This window comes from Antechinus flavipes, chromosome X, assembly GCF_016432865.1.
Source record: "Antechinus flavipes isolate AdamAnt ecotype Samford, QLD, Australia chromosome X, AdamAnt_v2, whole genome shotgun sequence".
Taxonomy (NCBI): Eukaryota; Metazoa; Chordata; class Mammalia; order Dasyuromorphia; family Dasyuridae; genus Antechinus; species Antechinus flavipes.
Genome location: NC_067404.1, coordinates 57,571,234 through 57,591,722, shown reverse-complemented (window position 1 = coordinate 57,591,722; position 20,489 = coordinate 57,571,234). Strand labels below are relative to the sequence as shown.

The 20,489-nt window shown below is 53.8% G+C and overlaps 1 protein-coding gene across 1 annotated transcript in view; it reads right to left on the bottom strand.

Annotated features, from left to right (window-relative positions):
* Positions 1-1,501: 1,501 nt before the first annotated feature.
* The window catches only part of SLC16A2 (solute carrier family 16 member 2), a 100,957-nt gene continuing 81,969 nt past the window's right edge, over positions 1,502-20,489 (bottom strand). The window contains exons 3-6 of the mRNA XM_051969349.1: positions 17,695-18,142; positions 16,751-16,903; positions 10,980-11,208; positions 1,502-7,645 (exon numbers count right to left, since the gene is read on the bottom strand). Coding sequence (XP_051825309.1) covers positions 7,425-7,645; positions 10,980-11,208; positions 16,751-16,903; positions 17,695-18,142 — 1,051 coding nt within the window. The 3' untranslated portion in view covers positions 1,502-7,424. The remainder of the gene's footprint in view (positions 7,646-10,979; positions 11,209-16,750; positions 16,904-17,694; positions 18,143-20,489) is intronic.

Sequence of the window (20,489 nt, the reverse complement as noted above, 5' to 3'; positions counted from 1 at the left end):
GTGTCTGTCATCCAAGGTGCAGCTCAGCCCAGCACACCCGCCCCCCCCCCCGGCCCCAGCTTTGGCTAGCCTCCTTGGATGAGGGCCGGCTACAAGTGTACCCTAAGGTCGAGGGCACATCCCCTGTTCTCCCTCCTGCTCAGGACCAAACTAGGTCTCAAGGCCCTGTTTTGATCAAGGGGGAAGTGATCGCAAAGTGTGTTTCAGTGGCACACACTGGAGGGGAATGGGCAGGGGAAAGGGGTAAAGGTCAAGATGAGGGGTGTCTATGGAGTGAATGGTGCTGACTGGTGGTTTTTGAAATTACTGGAGTGGCAGCAACAGAAGGATGGGCAGGGAGCCCTCCTGGCCCAGCTCCCAGGCCCCTAAAATGTCAGAGCTGGGAAGGAACTCGGAGGTCAGCCTGACCAGCACATCCCCTTTTGTCTTTGGCCCAGTTTATGCAGCTAGGGACTGACACCAATGCGCCTCCACGCTCTGCCTCTTAGACCAGTGCGCTCGCTCTCTGCCCTGTGGATTTCCCATTTCCACTCCCGGCGAGGAGGGTCTGGCTGGAGAGAGCACCCTTTGTGTCTGATCTTGATGGGGAGGGTCACTCCTCCCCCCAACCAGCCAAATTGCTGTCATCGGCCCTTCTTGCCTTCTCCCTTAGGGCTGGAGCCGGAGCCCGTACTCCCATGTACTCCCAAGAGCAGGGCAGCATTGTGGCCTTGAGCCTGATTTAATGTTTTCTTTAAGATATGGGGTAGGGAAAAAAAAAGCTCTGGAGTCAGAGAGCCTGAGTGTAAATTATGGTTCCCATGTTTTCTACCTATGTGTCCTTTGACGACTCCACCTATAGACATTTCCCAGTCACGTGACCCTGGGCAAGTTGCTTTAACCTCTTTTTGCCTCACTTTCCCTCGTCTGTAAAATGAAGGATTTGGGCTCAATGGCCTCCTGGGTTATTATCTTGTGATTCTTAGTCACTGCCTTTCTATGTAATCTTCTCTAAAATGAGCTGGGATGGGGGAGGTGGGGGAGTTGGCCCTCTCCAGTTCAGAAGCCTCTGGCCCTAGTGAGGAGAGGAGGCGTCGCCCAGCAGCTGCTATCTGATGGGCTTTGTCGTGGCCATCTTACCAGCTGTGGACCGGCTGGGTGGGTTGGGGGTGTATGTGGCTGTGACCCTGGCCCGGATAAAGAGCTGAAATCCTACCCTACTGAAATCTCTTTGGGGCCCTAGCCCCCATACCCACTCCTCCTAGGCACAGGTCACTTGTGGCTAAGATGCTGTCCATGTCCTTCTACCACCTCCACAGCGGACAGGCCATCCCTCCTATAGTTGCCACCATTCAGACCCGACCTTCTGGGCAGTGATCCCCAGGGCCCTGGAGTTATACCACAGGGGGAAGATTGTGTCGACCTGCATTCGGCACCTCCTCACCCTCAGTTGCTCAAGGCAGCTTCCTGGCCCGTTGCGGTCCCACATCCCACATCCCACAAAGTTCAGAGTACCAGGAGAAGGATTGTCACCTTTTAATACAATACTTGAGAGGTGTAGAATATAATCTCAGAATCTTCTGAAGGGCGGCTCTTGGTTGAGGAAGAAGGCCAATTTGTGAACAGCTGGGTTTTGCAAACATGACAGGAAAGCTCAGCAGATTGTAACAGCAGATTGAAGAGAAGGGAGGAAAATACGCGTGGCTACACAACTCTGTTCTAGGCAGTCCAGACGAGATATCCTATAGAGTAGACCCTGCCTCAATGCTGCCGAGAGCTCCCTCCGGCTCGGCCTGCTGACTCGGAGGTGGAGATGTCCCAGGATGGAGGGCCCGGGAGGGATGCTGATGTGAAGGCTGCACTCTGGCCCTTCCTGGAGTGGAGGCAGAGATGGCACTCTAGGGGAACCAAGCCCGAGTGGTCCTCTCAGTGGGGCCAGCCCAACAGCCTCAGGTCGGGTGAGAGGCAGAGAGGGAACTCTGGGGCCGCTGGAATCTTTCTGCCAGGCTTTGCTGCTGAGCAACCAGCTGCTGGAGGAGGAGGCTAAAAGGAGGAGAAGCAGATAGGGAGGACTCTTGGGGCTTCAGAAGAAGGCAATGTACTTTGGGAAACGGTAGGCCAGCTGGGCCTCGGGCAGACTCTGAAGCCAGCGGAACAGGGAGGCTCGGGGGTAATTTCAGGGACTGAGATAAGCACAAGACCAAGAGCGGGCAAGCTGAAAAGTGATCTTGGGCCTGCTCTGGACCAAGACGTGCAGATAATAGCCCTGTCCAGGAGAATCCGGGCTCGGGCTCGGGCTCGGGGCCTCCCTCTGGCCTCAGTTCTGACTGCTCAGTGGTCCCTCTGATCTCCTGGCCTGCAGCAGTCCTGAGTCTGGGTCTGTCTCCCTCCCAGGGAGAGTCACCAGGCAGAAGAGATCTTCTAAGATGCCAAGCCTTCAGCCAAAGGCATCATTGAACCGCCCCCCCCTCCTTGAGGGCTGGCCCCTTTCTTATAACTCTCAATGGAGCCAGCAACTGAGGCTACCATGTGAGGGAGGTAGGTCTGTTGCCTTCTCAGAGATGAAAGAGAGGAGAGAAAATGCTCATAAAAATTATGGGATTCACTAGCTTTGAAATCTAATGATTTGGGGTGATCAAACACAGACTGGGGCCTGGGGGGTTTCAGGGGGCTGAGGTGGGGGTGGAGGCGAGTGCTTGGATTGGGGGAAGGCCAGGGAGCAGCCTGTGACCTCGGGTGGTAGCTAGGAGCCGGGTGTTGGGGCTGAGTAATGAGCCCCAACAGGCAGAGCTGGGGGGTGGGGTGGGGTGGGGTGGGGGCAGAATTAGTCTGGCACCAGGGTCAGACAAGAAACCACATTACCCTGCAGGGAGAGTGAATTGGAGCAACCTCCCAAGGCTTTGCTTTTTTCTCAGCAGGGACAAGTAGCGGAGAGATGAGGCTGTCTGTCTCCCACCTTCCAGAAAGCGGCATCTCCTTTGTGCTGCTTGGGGGAGGGGATGGGGACAGGGATGGGGGGAAGAGAACAGCGACAGTGATCTGTCCCTTCCATCAGGTACTCCTTCGTTCAGAGCTTCGAGGCACTGATACCCATCTTGGCATCTTTCATCCAAGGGGAGTACAAATAAAACCTTAGAGGCTGGCCATATTGCAGATGGGGAAACTGAGACCCAGAGAGGACTTGTCCAAAGTCAGACCACCAGTAAGTGGCAGATTCAAGTCCAGGTCTCCAGATTCCCTGTCCCGCACGGTCATCTATAAGGTATGTTGGTGGATTGTCACAAAGCCGGCCTCCGCCATGTCGCGCCTCCCCAAGTGCCTCAAGTTCCATCATTGACAAATCATTCCTTAAACATCCCCCTCCCCCTATATCCTCCCGATATCCAATCCTCAATAGCTTTCAATGAGGGTGGGGGAGGTAGAAGAGAAAATAAATGCTTGATAGTTGAAAAAATATTTTAAAAAGTCATTTAAAAAAAAACCCTCATAAGTGAACTGAAGGTGGCCCCTGTCTCTAGCCCTATGGAGGCCTTTATTTACATACTCTTTTTGCAGGCTTTCCCAGGAATGGCTATCCGGGTGCACCAAGCCTCGAGGCTCGGGGTGGCACCGGGGATTCGGGACCACTGTCATAACTGACCAGTTCCAACAGCAGGCGGGAGAAGAAAAGGCCCTCCTCACCAGCGCGTGGCCCCTACTTCCGCCACCTGGCCAAAGGAAAGATGGGATGCTAGCCGCCCTAGGATGTTCCATTTTTGAAAGGAACGACTTTTTCCACTTGAGTCGAGAAGAAAGAATCCAATCCAAAGCAGCCCAACCCAGCCCCCTGCACGGCTCCATTTCCAATTTCCGCTCTGGCAGAGAATAAGGATTTGGGGATTTCAAACAAGACTGTGGCCTCCTTGGTCCCAAAGCCAAACTTCCTGCTGTTCACAGGGTCAAGCCTGTTGCACCCTGGGAGCCAGTGTACATACCGAGGCAAAGTTTGCACATTTGTTTATTTGTTCCAAACTCCTCCAGGATTTCAATGTCCATGGCCCCGAGCAGCAGGCAGCGAGGTCTGCTTTGACTTTCTGCTGAGGAGACTCTGAAGGGCCATCTTAGGAGTCCCTCTAAACCCTTTGCTGCCCCTGAGACTTCTACTCCCATTTTGCTGTTCTCGTGTCCCAGCCTTTGTGCAAGATCCCGGCCACTCACTAGACTCCAAATTAGGATTGTGCTCCCGTGGCCAACTTCCCCCAAAGACTTAGGTCACACACTCTCATTTGGGAGGCAGAGGTATGTTACATCACGTGGCCTTGGCTCATGCAGGCGAAGTGGGGTTCAGCCTTTCTGTCCTTCATCTAGACAGGAAGGGGGAACTTAGCCGACCGCCTGCAACAGGGGAAACTGAGCGAGGGCTCCCGTTTCCCCATGTGTCGGCAGGGCTGCCACTGGGCCAGCAGAAAGGCCGAGGGTGCCAGCCCTCTTTGTAGAGGAGGGATCAGGGTGAGACTGTTGTCGGTGAGGAATCTGAGATCAGCAACAGCCATCACTGGTGAGGCCCTAGGTATTACAGGTACCAGGAAGTCCGCTTTCTTCCCAGGCGGAAACAGAATGCCTGTGACAGGAAGGAAGTCTCCAAGCACTCCGAACAAAAGCCCGTGTTGTCTCATTCCTCCCGTGCCCACCCTTTTTGTTCAGCAAGGCTTAACAGGTCTTAGGCCTTGGAATGTCTCTGTTGCTACAGATTATAGGATTTGGGCACCAGAAAGGGCCTTAGAGATCATCTGGTTCAACTCTCTCCTTTTAAAGGTGGAGAAACTGAGGCCTCGGGCACAGAATGAACTCAGTAAAGGTCACGCAGTGACAAGGCTGGGATTCACAGGCAGCTTTTTGGACTCCAAATCCAGTGTTCCTTCCATGATACTGTGCTGCCGGAAAAGGGGCGGGAAGGGGGTGCCTGGCCAAAGGGGCCGAGGGCCCTGGACCGGGAAGAAGTGAGGCGCCAACTCTTGTCCTGGCCAAGGCCTTCCCGGCTGCCAGTTTGTAAAGTAAAACTTCATGGTTTGGAAAACAAGCTCAGTGTGGGATTGTCTCTTTCCCATGTTTGGTTGAGTGATTTTGTTGCAGACAAGCCAGCGTCCAGAAGGAAATCTGGAGGGGGCTCGCGAGGCCCTTCTCTGCCCTCGGGGCCCTAGAGGGCAGAAGGGGCAAAGGCCCCAGGGGCCCTCATTCACTGCCACGCTAATGATGCCCCAGAACAGCGGCGGGCCAGCGTGGGGACCCAGAAATGTGCACATTAAGACACAAAGCCAGAGGCCAGAGGCCCAAGTGGAGAGAGGCTGGGAAGGGGCCCTAGTGTGGCTGTTCCAAGACTAATGAGGGAATCTTCAAGTGGCCCTGATGGTTTCCTTTGTTCTCAGACCAGGGGCATTTCGGGTGGTATTCAGCAGGACTGCTGCCCAGGGCCCAGGCAGGGGCAAGAAGCTGGCATCTGCTTCATAGAGAGAGCCGTGGGCCAGGGCTGTCTATTCCTGGCAGCTTTTGTGCCTGCATTAGCTAGGGTCAGGCTCCCGCTTGGGTGCCCCTTGCTGCTGGGGACACGCCAGCTCCCTCATTTCACCTCCTAAACCGAGCAGCCCAGAGGGCCCCAGTGTGGCGGTGGGGTCAGGAGGGAGGCAATGGATTTTCCCCTGAACAAATGAAGGGGGACGATGAAAAGATGGTTCTTTGTTGTCTAATGAAACCTCCCATCCTCCTCCTCTGAGCTGCTCCAGACATTCCCTCCACGTGGCTGGGACCTGGGCCTTTCTCCATAACACTGACCCGTCATTACAGAGTCCGAGGTGGGTTTCTGGACGGGCCTGACAAACGCTTTAGAGTTCATCTGGTTCGATGCCCCCATTTTACAAGAGCCTCGGGAGGGGAAGGAATCCGACCAAAGTTAGACTGGCTGACAAATGACGGAGGCTTTGGATTTTGTATTCCTAGTGGAGTCGGTATAGGACCTGGCTACGAGCGCAAAGTTACGTACGAGGGCTCCTTGTGGGAAGGAGGCACGGGGACCGAGGGGCAATGTTTCTGAGGTCGGCTTACACTGGAGGAGGTCAGCTGTCTCCTGGGTAATGGGCTGACTCAACTATGGGCCTCCCTCTGCTACATGGTAATGGAATGGGACCAACTTGGGGATAAAGTGAGTGATAATCGCAACACTGGCCAGAGGTTTTGGAATGAGGCTAGCAGAGGCCCGGCCTGCCTCCGCCTCGTGCGGGCCAACATTCAAAGGTTTGGAACAGCCAGGCCCCCCTCATTTGCCGAGCGTCCTGGGGGCAGCAGATGGCAGAGCTCCCTATAAGCCCAGGGATTGTTGAACTTGAGATGAGAGGCAATGAGGTACTCCTGGAGGATGGCCCTCCCCCGCCCCCAACTCAGACCCCAGGGTCCGGAGGATCCATGAGGATCAACAGACAAAGAATAGAAATATTACCTGTGCCCACCCCGCCCCATCCTCACCCTGGGAAAATGGGGTTTGTGGAATTCAAAGAGTGAAAACTGGATGAAATCTCAGAGATACAAGAAAGTCCAATCTCGCCTCAATCGGGACATGGGGGAAACAAGAAGAATCAGCCTCTACTGCGACTGATCCTGGTCCACACAGAGCCACGTATGGCACTGGGTGGATTTGGTGCTGGTGGGATGGGATGGGATCGGACAGGATGGGATGGGATGGGGCAGACCACCCCGTACCTGGAAGGGCACGGCCTAGCACCTATAGCACAGTTCCTGGCACTTAACAGATGCTTGTTAGTTGGATGAATCACTCCCCTGTCCCAGCACCCTGTAAGAAGAAGACACAGAGGAAGAAGGGATGGGGGGAAACAAAGTAACAGGAAAAGGGAGAAGTAACTGCCTCCAAGGGAAAGGGGAGACACAGCCAGCCAACCATCAAAGCCTCCCATTGGTGTGGACAGAACCACTAGTAAGGGACTGCCTATAGCTGGGTGAGAGGTATCACTCAAAGTCACGGGCTACTGGAGCGATCAATGACATCTGAATTTGCCCCCGCCCCACTACTTCCAAAGAGAGGTGGACTGTGGGTGACTAACCTGTCATCACTTGGGGGCCTAGGTCTGCCCCAAAGGCTCCTGGGACCAGAGGGACCACTATCAGAAACTGGTTTCCACTGGTGACCTCCAAGCTGGGGCCAGGAGGTTATAACCTCCCCACCCTCACTGGGAGATCAGAAAATCTCTGGGGTGAGTTCAAAAGGCAAGAGAAAAGCTACCGGAGATGCTGCCCATCTCCTGGTGCTGGAAAGGTACAAGGCATTAAGTGGGGAGAACTTGGCTAATGAACACAGAGCACCCAAAAGGGGTGCAGGAAATGCTCGTGGCTGGGTTGAGGGAGAGGTGCTGGGGGTCAGAGGGCGAATGCCAGGGGGAGGCAGCAATGGGGGCAGGGCATTAGATGTGAGCCTCTGTGGCGGGGGCCCCGGGCAGCAGATCTCCATTCATGATGGTGTCTGAGGCCAGCATCTTGTCCTTGCTGGAGTCCATCTCCTGCTTCTTGGGCATCTTCCGATGGAACAGTGGGACAAAGAACAGGATTATGCCTCCGATTATGGGCGGCACGCCGGCAAAGTAGAAGGCCACATGGTAGTTCTCGAAACAGTTGTGGAGGAGACCTGCAAAAGCCAACAGAGATAGGACTGTCTGCCTTCCAGGTGCCCAGAGGAACCATGTCTCCTGTTCGGATTCTACAGGAGCCAGGGCCTTGGCAGGAAGTGTGACTTGGGGACCTACAGGATTTAGAGGATACAGACTACTGGAGCTAGGTGGGACCTAGCAATAGGGAATGTCAGAGATGGGAGGGAGCCTGGAATAGGGAATACCAGAGCCGGGAGTGAGATGGGAGGAAGCCTAGAACGGGCAATGTCTGAGCTGAACAACTCGAGGACACGGAGCACAGATAATCAGAGCTAGAACAAATCTTCCAAAGGGGCACTGGCAGTCCCTTTTAATTTCGGTCCTATCCGGCCTGAAAGCCCATGGATTCTTGATGAGGCCTATGGAAGTGTGACTGCTGGTACTTGTCTCCAGGTAACAGAATGCTCACAGATGGCAGGGATGAAGGCCAGATACTAACAGTGGCTCCTTAGCTGGGAAGTGATCACACGTGGGCCTCTGTCATGGCTCCTGAAGGCTACTTCCCTTAAGTAAATGAGTAGCCTGTGGCAGCTTTGAGGCCAGCCGTGAGCAATCTGGTCACTAATGGTAGCCTCCGTTCATGGCCTGCCCATCTCCCCTCCAGCGTCCAAGATATAAGAGCTGCTCTTCTCTTCCTCGCTCTTGGAGCTAAGCTGGAGTTCAAATCTGACATCAGGTACTTCTAGCTGTAGGGTACCAGACAAATCACCTGACTGTTGTCTCCCTCAGTTTCCGCAACTGTAAAAGGGGGATAAAACCAACATCCCATTCCAGGGGCGTTGTGAGCATCAGATGTGATATGTGATACTCTTTGGAAAATGCTTAGCACGGTGCCTGGCGCATAGCAGGCACTCAATAAGTGCTCGTTTCCCCCCTTCCCTGGGAGAAGGGCAATGGCCTGGTGGGATCAGATTAGATCGGTGGTCGAAGCAGGGCCTGTCTGTGGTGAAGAAGAAATTCCATCATGGCTTCTTGCTACCTCTCAGGGCCTAGACTCTTTCTGATATCCTTCAAGAAAGTATCTGTTAGTCCTGACTTAAAGTGTAAGCTCTCAGGCGGGGACGGTGGAGGGAGTGAAGTGAGCTGACAAATCTTTGGGCTTTCCAAGTCTAGAGCACTACCTACTACCCCACACCACCGTGCTGTTTGATAGTATCCTTCTGACTTTTACAACCTCTGCTCTCTGTTCTAAGTTCCCTTCTGGCTAAGACCTGGTAGTTAGAACATCTGTATTCTAGTCTTGACCGTGACCTTTTTTGGGGGAAGGACCCCAAGCTCTTTCGTAAAATAGTGGCCCGAATGAGCACATCCTCACCGCTTCTGCTGGCTTGGATTCTAAAGGCCTCCAAGTCTGGATGCTCCATGTTCTAAGATCTTTGGGAGGGGCTCTGCTTCTGTGGATTAGTGGAGTGAGAGGGTGGCCCAAGACCACCCCTAAGGTCATTTCAGACTCTGCCAGGGGGGATTTTAAGAAGGTGTCCAGTTTCTTCTGCCAGAGTGTTTCCACTGCAGGATCTCCTGTGCTCATTTACGTCACCAGAAATGCCCCCTTTGGATCCCAGGGATGGGCCTGGGGGAAATTCTGGGGTACAGCTGCACCTCTCTTCTTAATCCCACTCAAGAGATCACCTGCATTAGTTCCGGTTCACAGCCTGCCACTAACGAGGCAGATTCACCAGCTTCGTCCAGAGACTGGGAGGTTGCCCCAAGTCTCCATAATCCAGAGGCTGTGGCTGCCCTTCATCTCCCTAGATTAGCTGTGAACTTGGCCACGCATTCATAATGAAATCAGTGGATACTAGACCTATGAATGTACTGGTCCAGAGGGCACTTAGTTGCATCCCATCCTCCCTGAGGTATATCCCCGAGGAGCCGTGCTACACAAAGGATCTGTGATTTCATCCACATATACATACTCTCTGCCCACATACGTCCTAACCCGTGTGGAAATGGAGACAGGCTTGCTTAGGGTGAATAGGACCTTGCCCCAGGGTGTCAACATTGAGGGGGACCGCTGCTGCTGCTTCCAATCATTCAGCAACATAGAAATAACTTGGCTTAGCACCCAGTTAGAGTAGTTAAAATAGGGAGCTGCCGGAGGCCAGCTTCCTACTGCTTTCCCCATGTTAAATTGCTTGTTCAGACCCACCTCGCCCCACTTGGCTCCATCCCCCACAACATTCTCAGTGGCCTTAGCAGCAGTCGGCTATTCCTGCTCCATATTTTCTCTTCTACCTCCCTACCCCGAGTGGAGGCTATGGTTTATGCTGCTTGCCCAAGTGCAAAAATCACTGGGTATGGCTCTGCTGGGCCGGTGGTTCCCGTCTGGGCAGTCATTCAGACCTGGCAGCAGCTGGCATCGGTGGCACGCTTGAGAGGAGGTTGCTATTCAAGTGTCTCTAGTCCAACATGGCTCCATCTGCCTCTCTGTCTAGTATTGCATGGTTAGTAAATACAACCAGGTTCCTTCCGTCTTTCTCCACCTTCCTCCCCATCCCCTTCTGCTAGTTAGACATTTAGGTGCAATAACCAGATTTCCTTTCTACCTCTGACTTTGTCTTTCTTCCCTGTGTATTAAATAGTATTTGAACAGAGGCTTCCTCTGGGGCCTGCTGCTATACAGTCGGTCCTTGGAGAAGTGGGGAGCTCATCTCTGTGGGGGCTCCCTGGCTTCCTTTGCCAGTGCAGGTCCCGAGGTAGCCCTACCTGAAGAGATGATCGAAGGAGTCGGGACGAACCCCAAACGCATGGTCCCTGATGGGCTGTTTTCTCCCTCCCAGCCGAGCCTGTCGGTACTTCATCAGACTAACTCTCCCATGCATCTCCTACAGGCTGGAGCTAGGCTGGAAGCCTCCCTGGCTGGGGAGTAGTGGATGGTCCTTGGGCTCTCCTGGCACAGCCTCGGAGATCCCAAGGTCACTCTTGAGCTAGGATGAGGCCTTTTAGTTTTTTTTTTCTGAAGCGATGGGGTCACACAGCTAGTAAGCGTGCAAGCGTTTGAGGCCGAATTTAAATTCAGATCCTCCTCACTGTGGGGTCGATGCTCTATTCGCTTTACCACCGAGCTGCCCCTCGAATAAAGAAAAGGGCTTTATTCGAACAAGCTTTGGGTGTGCCCAGGGTCAAAACCTGTGCCCTGTGATCTAGCTTCTTAGAATTCTAACACAATTTAACTTGAGGTGGCGGGATCGCTAAGGGTTTCCCCAGCACGGCTGTCTAAGAGCACACAGCGCAGGAAGAAATGGCACTAGACACTCAGCTGGGCCGGGAAGCTTCCCCCCACAAGCACCCTCTATGGGTGGGCAGCCTCACCTGCTATGGGGGGCCCAGCGGTCATGGGCAGCGCCATCATGCCCAGGAGGTAGCCAATGGCCTGAGATGCCTGCATGGGCCCAACTAGTTCAAAGGCAACGGGCGCCATGATGGTGGTGAAGAAGCCGTCACACAGGCCAAGGAAGAGGCAGACTACCACGAGGCCGCCAAATCCCTTACACAGAGGGATCATCATGCACATTAGGCCCAGGAGCATAAAGGCGATGACCTGGAGAAAGAAAGAAGGAACCGGGTCAGGCAGCGTAGAAAACCAAGGGCCAGATTTAGTCCCTGCCAAGTTAGCACAAACCACCAAGACCTTCATGGCTCTGATACTCTCCTAGCCCTAAAATCCCATGGCCTAGACTTTCCACTGGGTTCTAAGGTCCCTCCCGAGAATGGGAATGTGATATCCTTTCAAAGATAAATGAGGAGGAAAGAAGCATTTATGAAGTGCCTAGTATATACAAGGTAGTGGGCTCATTACTTTACAAACATTATCTCATTTGAGCATTAAGGTTACTCTGGAAAAAACCATGTATTTCCTGTGGGCTGAAAGATTGGGGGGGGGGGTGTTTTTTGAGGCAAGTTAGCACAGCTGGGCTCTAGTGTGCATTACATCAGGACGTGCTCTTTCCAGGATATACGGGCTGGCTTTCTTGGCCTCTAGAGCAGGATAGCTCGAGTACCGGGAGCCCCCAAAGCTGTGGCCATCTTTGTGCCTTTGCTGCTTTCGCAGGAAACAAACCCAGGAGATTTGGCATGAGCAAAGTGTGGCCCAGCAGGCGTTTTTGGTTAAGGCACATTCTAGCCACAGCGTGCCATCTCAGGGCCTATCTCGGGGAATTTGAGCGGGACTTTCTCCTTCTGGCTTTGGTGGAGGCCAGGAGCCTACCGTGGAAGCCGGTGACCAGAAAGACCCGCTGGGACTTCCCAGTTGCTCCCGGGAGTCCGGGACCATGATGGGAAATGGGAAAACCGGTCAGTGTACCGTTGTTCTGGGGCTGAATGGAGTGTCCCCCCGGGAGCAAAAGCTAAGATGGGGGTGGCCGTAGCCCCATGGTAATTTGTGTGTGGAAAAAAGTGTGAAAAATATCGGAGGGTATTAGAGGCCTGACTGTTTAACACAATATGAGTGAAGAGATGCAGTTGCCAAAAAACATGAAGTCTTTTTTATACAAAGTATAACAGAGAGAGACAGAGAGGAGACGGAGACACAGAAAGAGCCGCACCCAGAGACAGAAACAGAGATACACAGAGCCAGAGAGAAACAGAGATACAGAGAGGGGATTGGCCGATGCCCGGGTCACATCTGCTGGACCGTCGTCCATTCCGGACATCTTATTTCCGGGCAAGCCAGAAGATGTGTGTCTGGAGGAAGACACCCTGGCCAGGGAAAGAAATGGCCGCCGTGCCATTGGGGGCTATGGTAGATGAAGTGGGTGTCTGAAGGAAGCCGTTCTTCTTGGGTCCTGAGGGCAGAGATGGAAGCACTGAGTTCTAGTTCTGAGGTCCAGGAGTGCAGGGGGGAGCAGAGACTTTAGAGTCCCATTCAAATCCCAGTTCAGATACTCTCTAGCTATATGATCCCGAGTGCCTCACTTCACCTCCCTATGCCTCAGTTTTCTCATCTGTAAAATGAGAGAAGTGATGCAATGGTTCCTAAGTTGGCTTCTAGATCTAGGTCGATGATCCGAGGAGAAGATGCTAACTTAATACAAATGAACAACCTGGTACCGGAATGACACAGCTTGGAAAAAGGAGTGAGCTCTCTGTCCCAAGAAGTACTCAAGCAGAGGCTTTCCATTTACTTTCAATTTCACATCCCTTCACTTGAAGCATTTTACTAAACCTACCCTGTGCCAGGGGCACATCAGACTGGGAACCTGAGACAAATCAGGAAACGGCCTTTGTCCCCAAGGATCTGTCCTTCTCCCCTTTGCTTTTGGGGAACACTTTTAGAGGCAGAGTGGTGCAATGAATAGAGCCCAGAACCTGGAGTAAGGAGGACCAGAATTCAAATCCAACCTCGGACGCTACCTATGGGATCCCGAGCAAGTTACTCCACCTCTGTGTCTCTCAGTTTGCCCAGCTGTAAAATAGGCACGATAGTAACATCTACCCCACGGAGCTGTTGGGAGGACAAATGAAGTTCACAAAGCCCTTTGGCAACCTTAAGGTGCTGAGTGCTATCATCCTCATCCTCAGTCATCATCATCATCAGTAGAGAAGATTCAGATGGCTGCTCTAGTTGGATACATGAACTCTGAGGTTTCTTCCGCCAGAGAGAGGACTGGGATTGTAACTGCCCATCTCCTTCTTAATAAGGGTGCACGGGGCGTCTGGGTGTGGCTGCCCCCCACCCCCAGAATAAAAGCTATTTTCATCCCATATTTTGGGGTCAGCTTAGATAGCAGAGAGACTGAGGGCCAAGTACCAAGTCATCTGTGCAGTGCCAGCTAAGAGGGGTTCTTTTTTGTTCTTTCTATTTCTTCTTTTCTTCTTTCGAGGTTAATAGGGTTAAGTGACTTGCTCAGGGTCACCCGGTCAGTCAGCGTGGTCCCATTTGAACTCGGGTCCTCCTGACTGCAGCTGGGCGCGCTATCCACTGTGCGGCCCAGCTGTCCCCGAAACGCTTTTTCTAAGGCTGGGAGGGGTCCGGGGCTTTCCCCGGCGGCAGCGGCCCCCGCCCTGAGGCCCCCGGCCCGTGGCGGGCAGGCACCGAGCACCCCGGAAGAGCCGGGCTGGGAAGCGGGGATCTCCCGGAAGAGCCCCGCCCTGTCCCGAGGGGACCCCCTCTCGTCAAGGCCTCAGACTCTGCAGGGCTTTCTGGGGCCCCTCCCAGCCCGGATTCAGGCGGCAGACCAGGTGAGAGAACAGGCTTGCCTATCAGCCAAGCCCATTAGGTCAATTAAGAGTTAATATCATTATATAACACAAAAGGCCTCATTAACTGACTTTAAAGAGTGTAATTACTGGCCCATTGTGTTTGGCTGCCTCTTAACATCCTCCCGGAGGCCTTGCCAAGGTTCCGAGATGAAACATCCCTCTTGGAACAGACGGAAAGCTCGGTTCCAGCCGACCTCGGGATCCTCCCGCGGGCACTTGTAGTCCGGGCCGCCCCGGGCTGGGGAGCCCCGCCTCGCCCCCGAGGCCGAGGAGCCCGGCGCTCCCATCCCCCACCCCAGACGCCTCCCTCCCGGAGGCCTCCCTTGGCAGAAAGGGGGCCGGGACGGCCCCGCCGCACCGTGACTCCGGGGTCTGCCGCCCCTTGGCTGCGCGATCGTGGTCCGGTCCCTGTCCTCTCTCGGGCCCCGCGAGGAAAAGGAGAAAATGTAGCCCTTGCCTCCCGGGATCGCTGGCAGGCAAAAGCTCGGCAAACCTGGAAGTGGCAAAGGCATCTGGGGCTGCTCGGGGTGGGGGGTGGGGGGCGGGGCCGTAACTGGGATTTCCACAGTTAAAAGGAACTTCTGCTGTGGAGAATCCCTCCACCCAAGCAGTTTTGCAACTATTTTGCAAGTGATCTGACATTCAAAGGTTCTCAATCCCAGGGCCCGGAAAAACTTAGAAAATTAAACAAACTCCTGACTTTACTCCACTTGGATTCTTTTCTCACCTCAGAAGTTTTAGTTCGCACAATTACAAACCCAGCTCCCGAGAAGGGGACTGCCGGAGGGGGCCGGGACCGTCGGAGGGGGCCGGGACTGCCGGAGGGGGAAGAAGGCCCCCAAATGCCCGGGCATGGGAGCTGACACCATGGGATCGAAGAGCCCCCACGATCCCAGACGCCCGAGCGGGCTCTAAACTCATCTTCCTGGCTCCGAGGAGGCCCCGGCTACGCAGCCCCTGTGATAGGATGGAGAACACCATCCGGCTCCAGCCGTTACCTTCCTATCAGAAGTGCCGCTCGCCATCCAGTGGGGACGGCTTTCACGTTGGGGGGAAAGGAGTTATTGATTAAGATATTGGGCAAGTCCCCTTCTTCTGCGGAATTGGCTTTCCTCTCTAGCACAGGGCGGCGGGAGTTAATAGTAGAATAAGGAAGATGATCAGAGCAACCATCATCTTGCCACCCGAGAAGGGGGGGGGGTTGTGAGAACCCAAAGAGCCTCGGTGGGACTCCATTATACTGTGTGGCGGATGCGGCCTCCCAGGGAGCTCTCTTGTCCTAAGGGACTATTTCTCCATTTAGAAAAGGTTTTCTATGGGTTTCCTTGCTCGTTACTCAGAATGGTCCAAGAGGGGATTTTTGAGCTCTGTTTTTAGAGAGAAGAAAACTAACATGTGGAGATGAGCAGTGGCTCGGCCAGCATTGCCCAGACAGGGAATTTCAAACTGAGGCCTTTGGACTCGGAATCCAGGGTTCTTTCTATTCCGGTGGGTGAAGGGGGTGCTGTTGGGCAGCTCTTGGGAGCCCTGTGGAAAAGAAGGCCTCTGGGGAGGTGGTGCTGGGCTACAAGGAAGGGGCCACCACCTCCCCACACCACTGGGAAGCCGACTTGGTCGGCTCCTCCCGAAAGGTCCCTCTGCAGCCAGCCTGGCCAAGGCTACTCCAGCCCCGATGTTCTATTCAGGTTTCCCCCCCGGGGAGACTAGGGAACGTCTATCTTTTTCCGGAGACCCGTCAACAACCTTGATTTGGGTTCAGAGCAAATGGTTCCCTGGGACATCGGTAGTGGACTACAGACCAAGTCAGCAGGAGGGAGGTTGGGAGGCCCGGGTCTCCGAGCCAAACCCTAGGCATGGAAAGAACATTGAGAACTTGGGCCTGCAGCAAATGGGAAAACCCAGATGAACATGGAAAAGGATGATTGGGCATCAGTGGAACTGCTGTGGCCCTCCGGACGGGCAAATAAAGGTCCTGTGGGCACTGATGTTCGGTGTTCTGTCTTGGCCCCATACTCTACTTTTCAAGGCTCCTCTCTGCCATTCCATGTTCTAAACCCTCCCCCCCACCCCTTCCCGGCCTAGCCCTGACATTCCCTGTTCAAACTGAGTTTCCCAATGCTAAAACCCTTAACTGACATTCGGTGTTCTAAGGACCCCCTGCTCGGGCCCGATATTTCCAGTTCTAATAATAACAATTTTGTTTGACATTTGTGTAACATTTTAAGAATTTCAGTTTCTCGTACCTTTTGTTACCCGGACCTCCACCAAATCCTGTCAGGAAGTACAACAGGGATTTGACTCCCATTTTACAAAGGAGGGAACTGAGGCTCTTTGAGAGAATATGACTTGCCCACACTCACATGGGTAGAAAGTGTCAATGTTGGGATCTTAACTTGGGTCCTCTTGCCTCCAAGCAAGATTCTATGATTACTGGGGAGTCAAGGCAACTCTGATCCTTGTGCCTTCAGTCCCCCAAATGGGAAGACTGATAATAGTAATTATTAACAATAACTTTCTTTGGAAGAGCTCAGAGAGGCTCATTTCATTTTTACATGCTCCCCGGGAGGTAGGAAGATAGCAATTTGTTGCCTCCACTGACTAGCTAGACACCAGAGACCTTGAAAAGCCCAAGGTTTGATGGAGAATCAGAGCCCAGAACCTCCCTCAGTTTGATTGGAGGGGAAGCTCTAACTGTTTAGCCACAGCCGCACTGCCTCACCTTGGAGTGTGTGGGAATCTCCTCAAAAAGAGTGTGTGTGTGTGTGTGTGTGTGTGTGTGTGTGTGTGTGTATGATCCTAAGATTGGGCTGTCCTCCCCTCCCCACCCTTGTTCCTCCCAGCCTGCCCCGATTCTTCCTTGCTGAGCAAGGTCAACTGGGCACCTGTAGGTAGATCTTCTTTAGGCCAGGAATAGAGTCACTGATCCGGCCGGATACCAAGCGTCCGATGCCCGAGGTGGCCCCGATGCACACCAAGAGGACCCAGGTGTCCTTGATCATCTTCTCCCCGGTAAACTGCTTTTCCACGTACTTCATCTGAAATGCACAACCCGGCCCCGGCCCCAAGGAAGCCACAGTGAACTGATTGGCACGTGTCCCACCTGGCTTTCCAGGGAGAGCATCCTCCTCTCTGGCCATCTTACGGCCTGGCACCAAGTTCCCCGGGCTCGTGGATTCCTTAGTGGAAACGGCCTCATCATGGGAGAGCTTCAAAAGCCCGTTCTGTGAAGCCCTGCCTCGGCCCCACTCTGCCACCCCAGCCCTCCCCTCTGCTTTTTTTGCATGTGCTTGGGGAAGTTGGCCCTTGGCTCCATTTTAAGGCATGCACAGAAAAAGGGAACCCTAAGTGGTGCTGAAAGTGGGGATACTCTGGTTATTCCTTCCGATCTCCTTCCCCCTCCCCCCATTCTTCTTCCCCTGGGATCCTCCAATCTCAGCCCTGGCTCCTTTCTCTCTGTGAATTTCAGAACTGGCAGCCAATTCAGATGCCATCTGAGTCAACTTGTCCCCGTGCAGAGTTGCCCTCTAATGCATCCGGCTGCCCCCTGAAAATGGCTAGTGAGGGAAAGGACCTCGTGACTTCCAAAGGCAGTTCCTTGCCCTGTGGGCCATATCATACCCAGTGCCTCGGCTCCACCCTCTCTGGCCCCGTCCCCCCCTTCTCCTCGACAGCCTCGGAAATCCCAAGAGACGGGGATTTGTCCTTCGCTCGAACTCCACTCGTTCCCCTCCTAGCCCTGGCTCCTTCCCTCCGGTCCAACCCGGGACAGCGCCCTGGCTCTGCCAGCCTGAGAGGAGGCTGGTTGAGGTTTAGGGAGACGGCTCACCAAGTGCACGTAGGGGATGAAATAGCCCAGAGCTGCCGTGGCGATGCCAAATGCCCAGATGCGGTAGGTTCTGTGATAGAAGACCCTCATGTTGCAGTAGTTGGTCAAGTGGCCCAGGCACTGCTGCCGGAGGCTCCGGCCCAGCTTGGCCCGGGGATTGTGGGTTGTGGGCAGGAGGGGCCGGTAGGTCAGCGACAGGAGCATGAGGACCAGCATGAAGATGCTGAGCACCTGGAGGGTATGTGCCAGCTGGATCTTGTCCCCCAGGATCTTCATCAGGAAAGGGAAGGACATGGAGAAGAGGCTGCTGGCAGCAGCTACCACCCCATTGGCCAGCCCCAGGCGCCGCTGGAAGTAGTGGCCCAGGATGACCAGAGAAGGCTGGAAGGCAAAGGAACTCCCACAGCCAAACAGGATGCCATAGGTGAAGAAGCGGGCTTCCAGGGAGCTGGAGAGGAAAAAGAAGGGTGGTCCTAGGTATCTTGGGCTTCTCCAGCTCTGGGGTCATATGCTGGCTTCCTTCACTCCTCCTCTTTTATCCTCTGTCCCTTCTTTCCTCCCTTTCCCCCTCTCTTTCCCTACCCAGAATCCAAGAGGCCACTGGCTGCTCCCCACTCCGTTCCCACCCTCATGCTGAACACAGAGGACAAGGAAGGCCAGATGGTGGTGGGGAAAGCCTTTCTTTTCAGGGCTGGAGACTTTGACAGGAATCTCAGCCCTGCTACTACCTAGCTACGTGACCTGAAGTAGAGAAATGCCGTAAGTTTTCCAGATTTCTCAGTTTTGCTCTCCTTAAAAATAAGATTCCCAGGTTGAGCAGGCAAGGTCAGAGTTCGCACAGGCTTGGAGAAGTATGACCCTGGGGAAGGGCAACCGGAAAGACAGTCATTATTAAGGCCATTGAGTTTTGCCCCATTTTCCAGATGAAAAACTGAGGCTCCAAGAGGTCAATGAGTTGCCCAAAGTCCTACAGCTAATGTTTTAGGTGGTATTTGAATGTGGATCTTTCTTACTCTCAGTCCAGTGTTCTAGCCATTACAGGGTGCTGTCTCTCACAGAGCTGGGGTCATTGGTGAGCATCAGGCCAATTTGGGGCCCCCTGTGTTCAGGCCACCTGGAGTCTGGTCAGCAGAAGCCATTTGATTTCTTGTGACTTGGGGGCAGTTTAAGCCAACAGAGCTCAAAGCCCTCTTCGATTCGCTACAGCCCACTGGGGAGGCCGGCTTGGCCATCATCCCTTTTTCTTCTAGATAGGCTCAGCCTGGTCAGTTGAGAATTGGTTGGGGTTTTTTAGGCCTTTGAGGGAAAATTGAGCAACCCTTCTCATTTCCCTACTGTTGGAAAGTTAGCCTTCACCCCCAAACTGAAGTGGAAGGAACCTTAGAGCCACTGCCCAAAAGAAGAAAGAAGGAAGAGGAACTAGCTGGGAGGGTTTCCATAGCAACCATCACCATGGCACTCCATCTCCAACATTGCCAGGACTGGGCCGTTGATGCAGGCAAAGTATGAGAAGGAGATAAATAAAGCCAAATGCCACCGGGCCCTGTGGATACTGCCAGAGTGGGCACGCTGGCCAGGAAACCTTACGATGGCCATTTGCCAAGTTACTAAGATAAAAGGCCAGAACTCTGGAGCTCAGTTTGCTCAATGAGTACACTGAGGAAAAGCGAGGGGGCATTCTGAGCATCGATCATGGTGACAGAGGGTATTCAGACCATACCCACCAGCATCCCCAGTCCTGAGGGACAAGACACCTTGGGCACCGTTTGGCAGACTTAGAGATTGGCTAAAGTGGATGGGAAGAGCCCCTAAGTTGATCCGGAGCTGCTCCGGACTCAGAACTGTTCACGGCCTCCATCGCCACTCACCCCACTTCCTTGCCATCTGAAATGACTCAAAATTCTGAGCGATACAACAGGAAGGACAGGTTTGGGCCTCCTGCTAGCAACCGAAGCTACTTTTCCATGGGAAGTGAAGCCAAATAACCTGGTCATTGGTGTGACTGGAAAAACCGTGAGTTTTGGACGCAGAGGACCCAGATTCAGATCTCACTCTGCTCCTTATTGCCCACAAAGCGAAGGCATCGTATTTCACGGCCTCTGAGGACCCGAGCAGCTCTGAAACCCCATGGTTTTTGGCTCTGATGATGCACGTGTTCACAAGAAAAGCCAAGTCGTGGGGGCTTAGGGGCAAGATAGGTCCAACTGCAAGTTCTTGCATGAGGTGGTCCCTGCCACTGTACCCCACCCCCATTAGTGAACCCATGTGGACTGGAAGGGAAATGGGATCCTTATGTGCCTAGTTTGTTTACACTTTGCTCGGTCTTACAAAACAGCTCGGTGGCGAGCAGCGGAGGGGCCCCGCCTCCATCCTGTCGATGCCCGGGGCATGGCATTCCACTGGGGCACATGAGGCCGGATGCTGCAAGGGTCCTGAGAGGCGCAGGCAGCCGCCCCGTCCCCGGGGCGGGCTCCACGGGGGGTTTCCCCTTTTTTCCGTCCCAATCTGATGGGACAGTGCCAAACCTTTCTCTGCCGGCCGAGTCTGAGCTTTGCTAGCAGGCCGAGTGGGAGCTCGGGTGGGTGGCCGGAAATGTTAGACTCATAAAGAAAGTTGGCTCACCCTCAGAGAGCCCAGGACCATAAAATAAATGTTGTTTTTGTTTTTTTTTAAAGCGATGACTCTTCTTGAGGCTACGAATCCCAATGCCAGGTACCCTTCTGGAAAGAGATTGGTGGGGATGGGGGGATGAAAGACAGCACAGTACAGTGGCAAGAACACTAGATCTGAAGCCT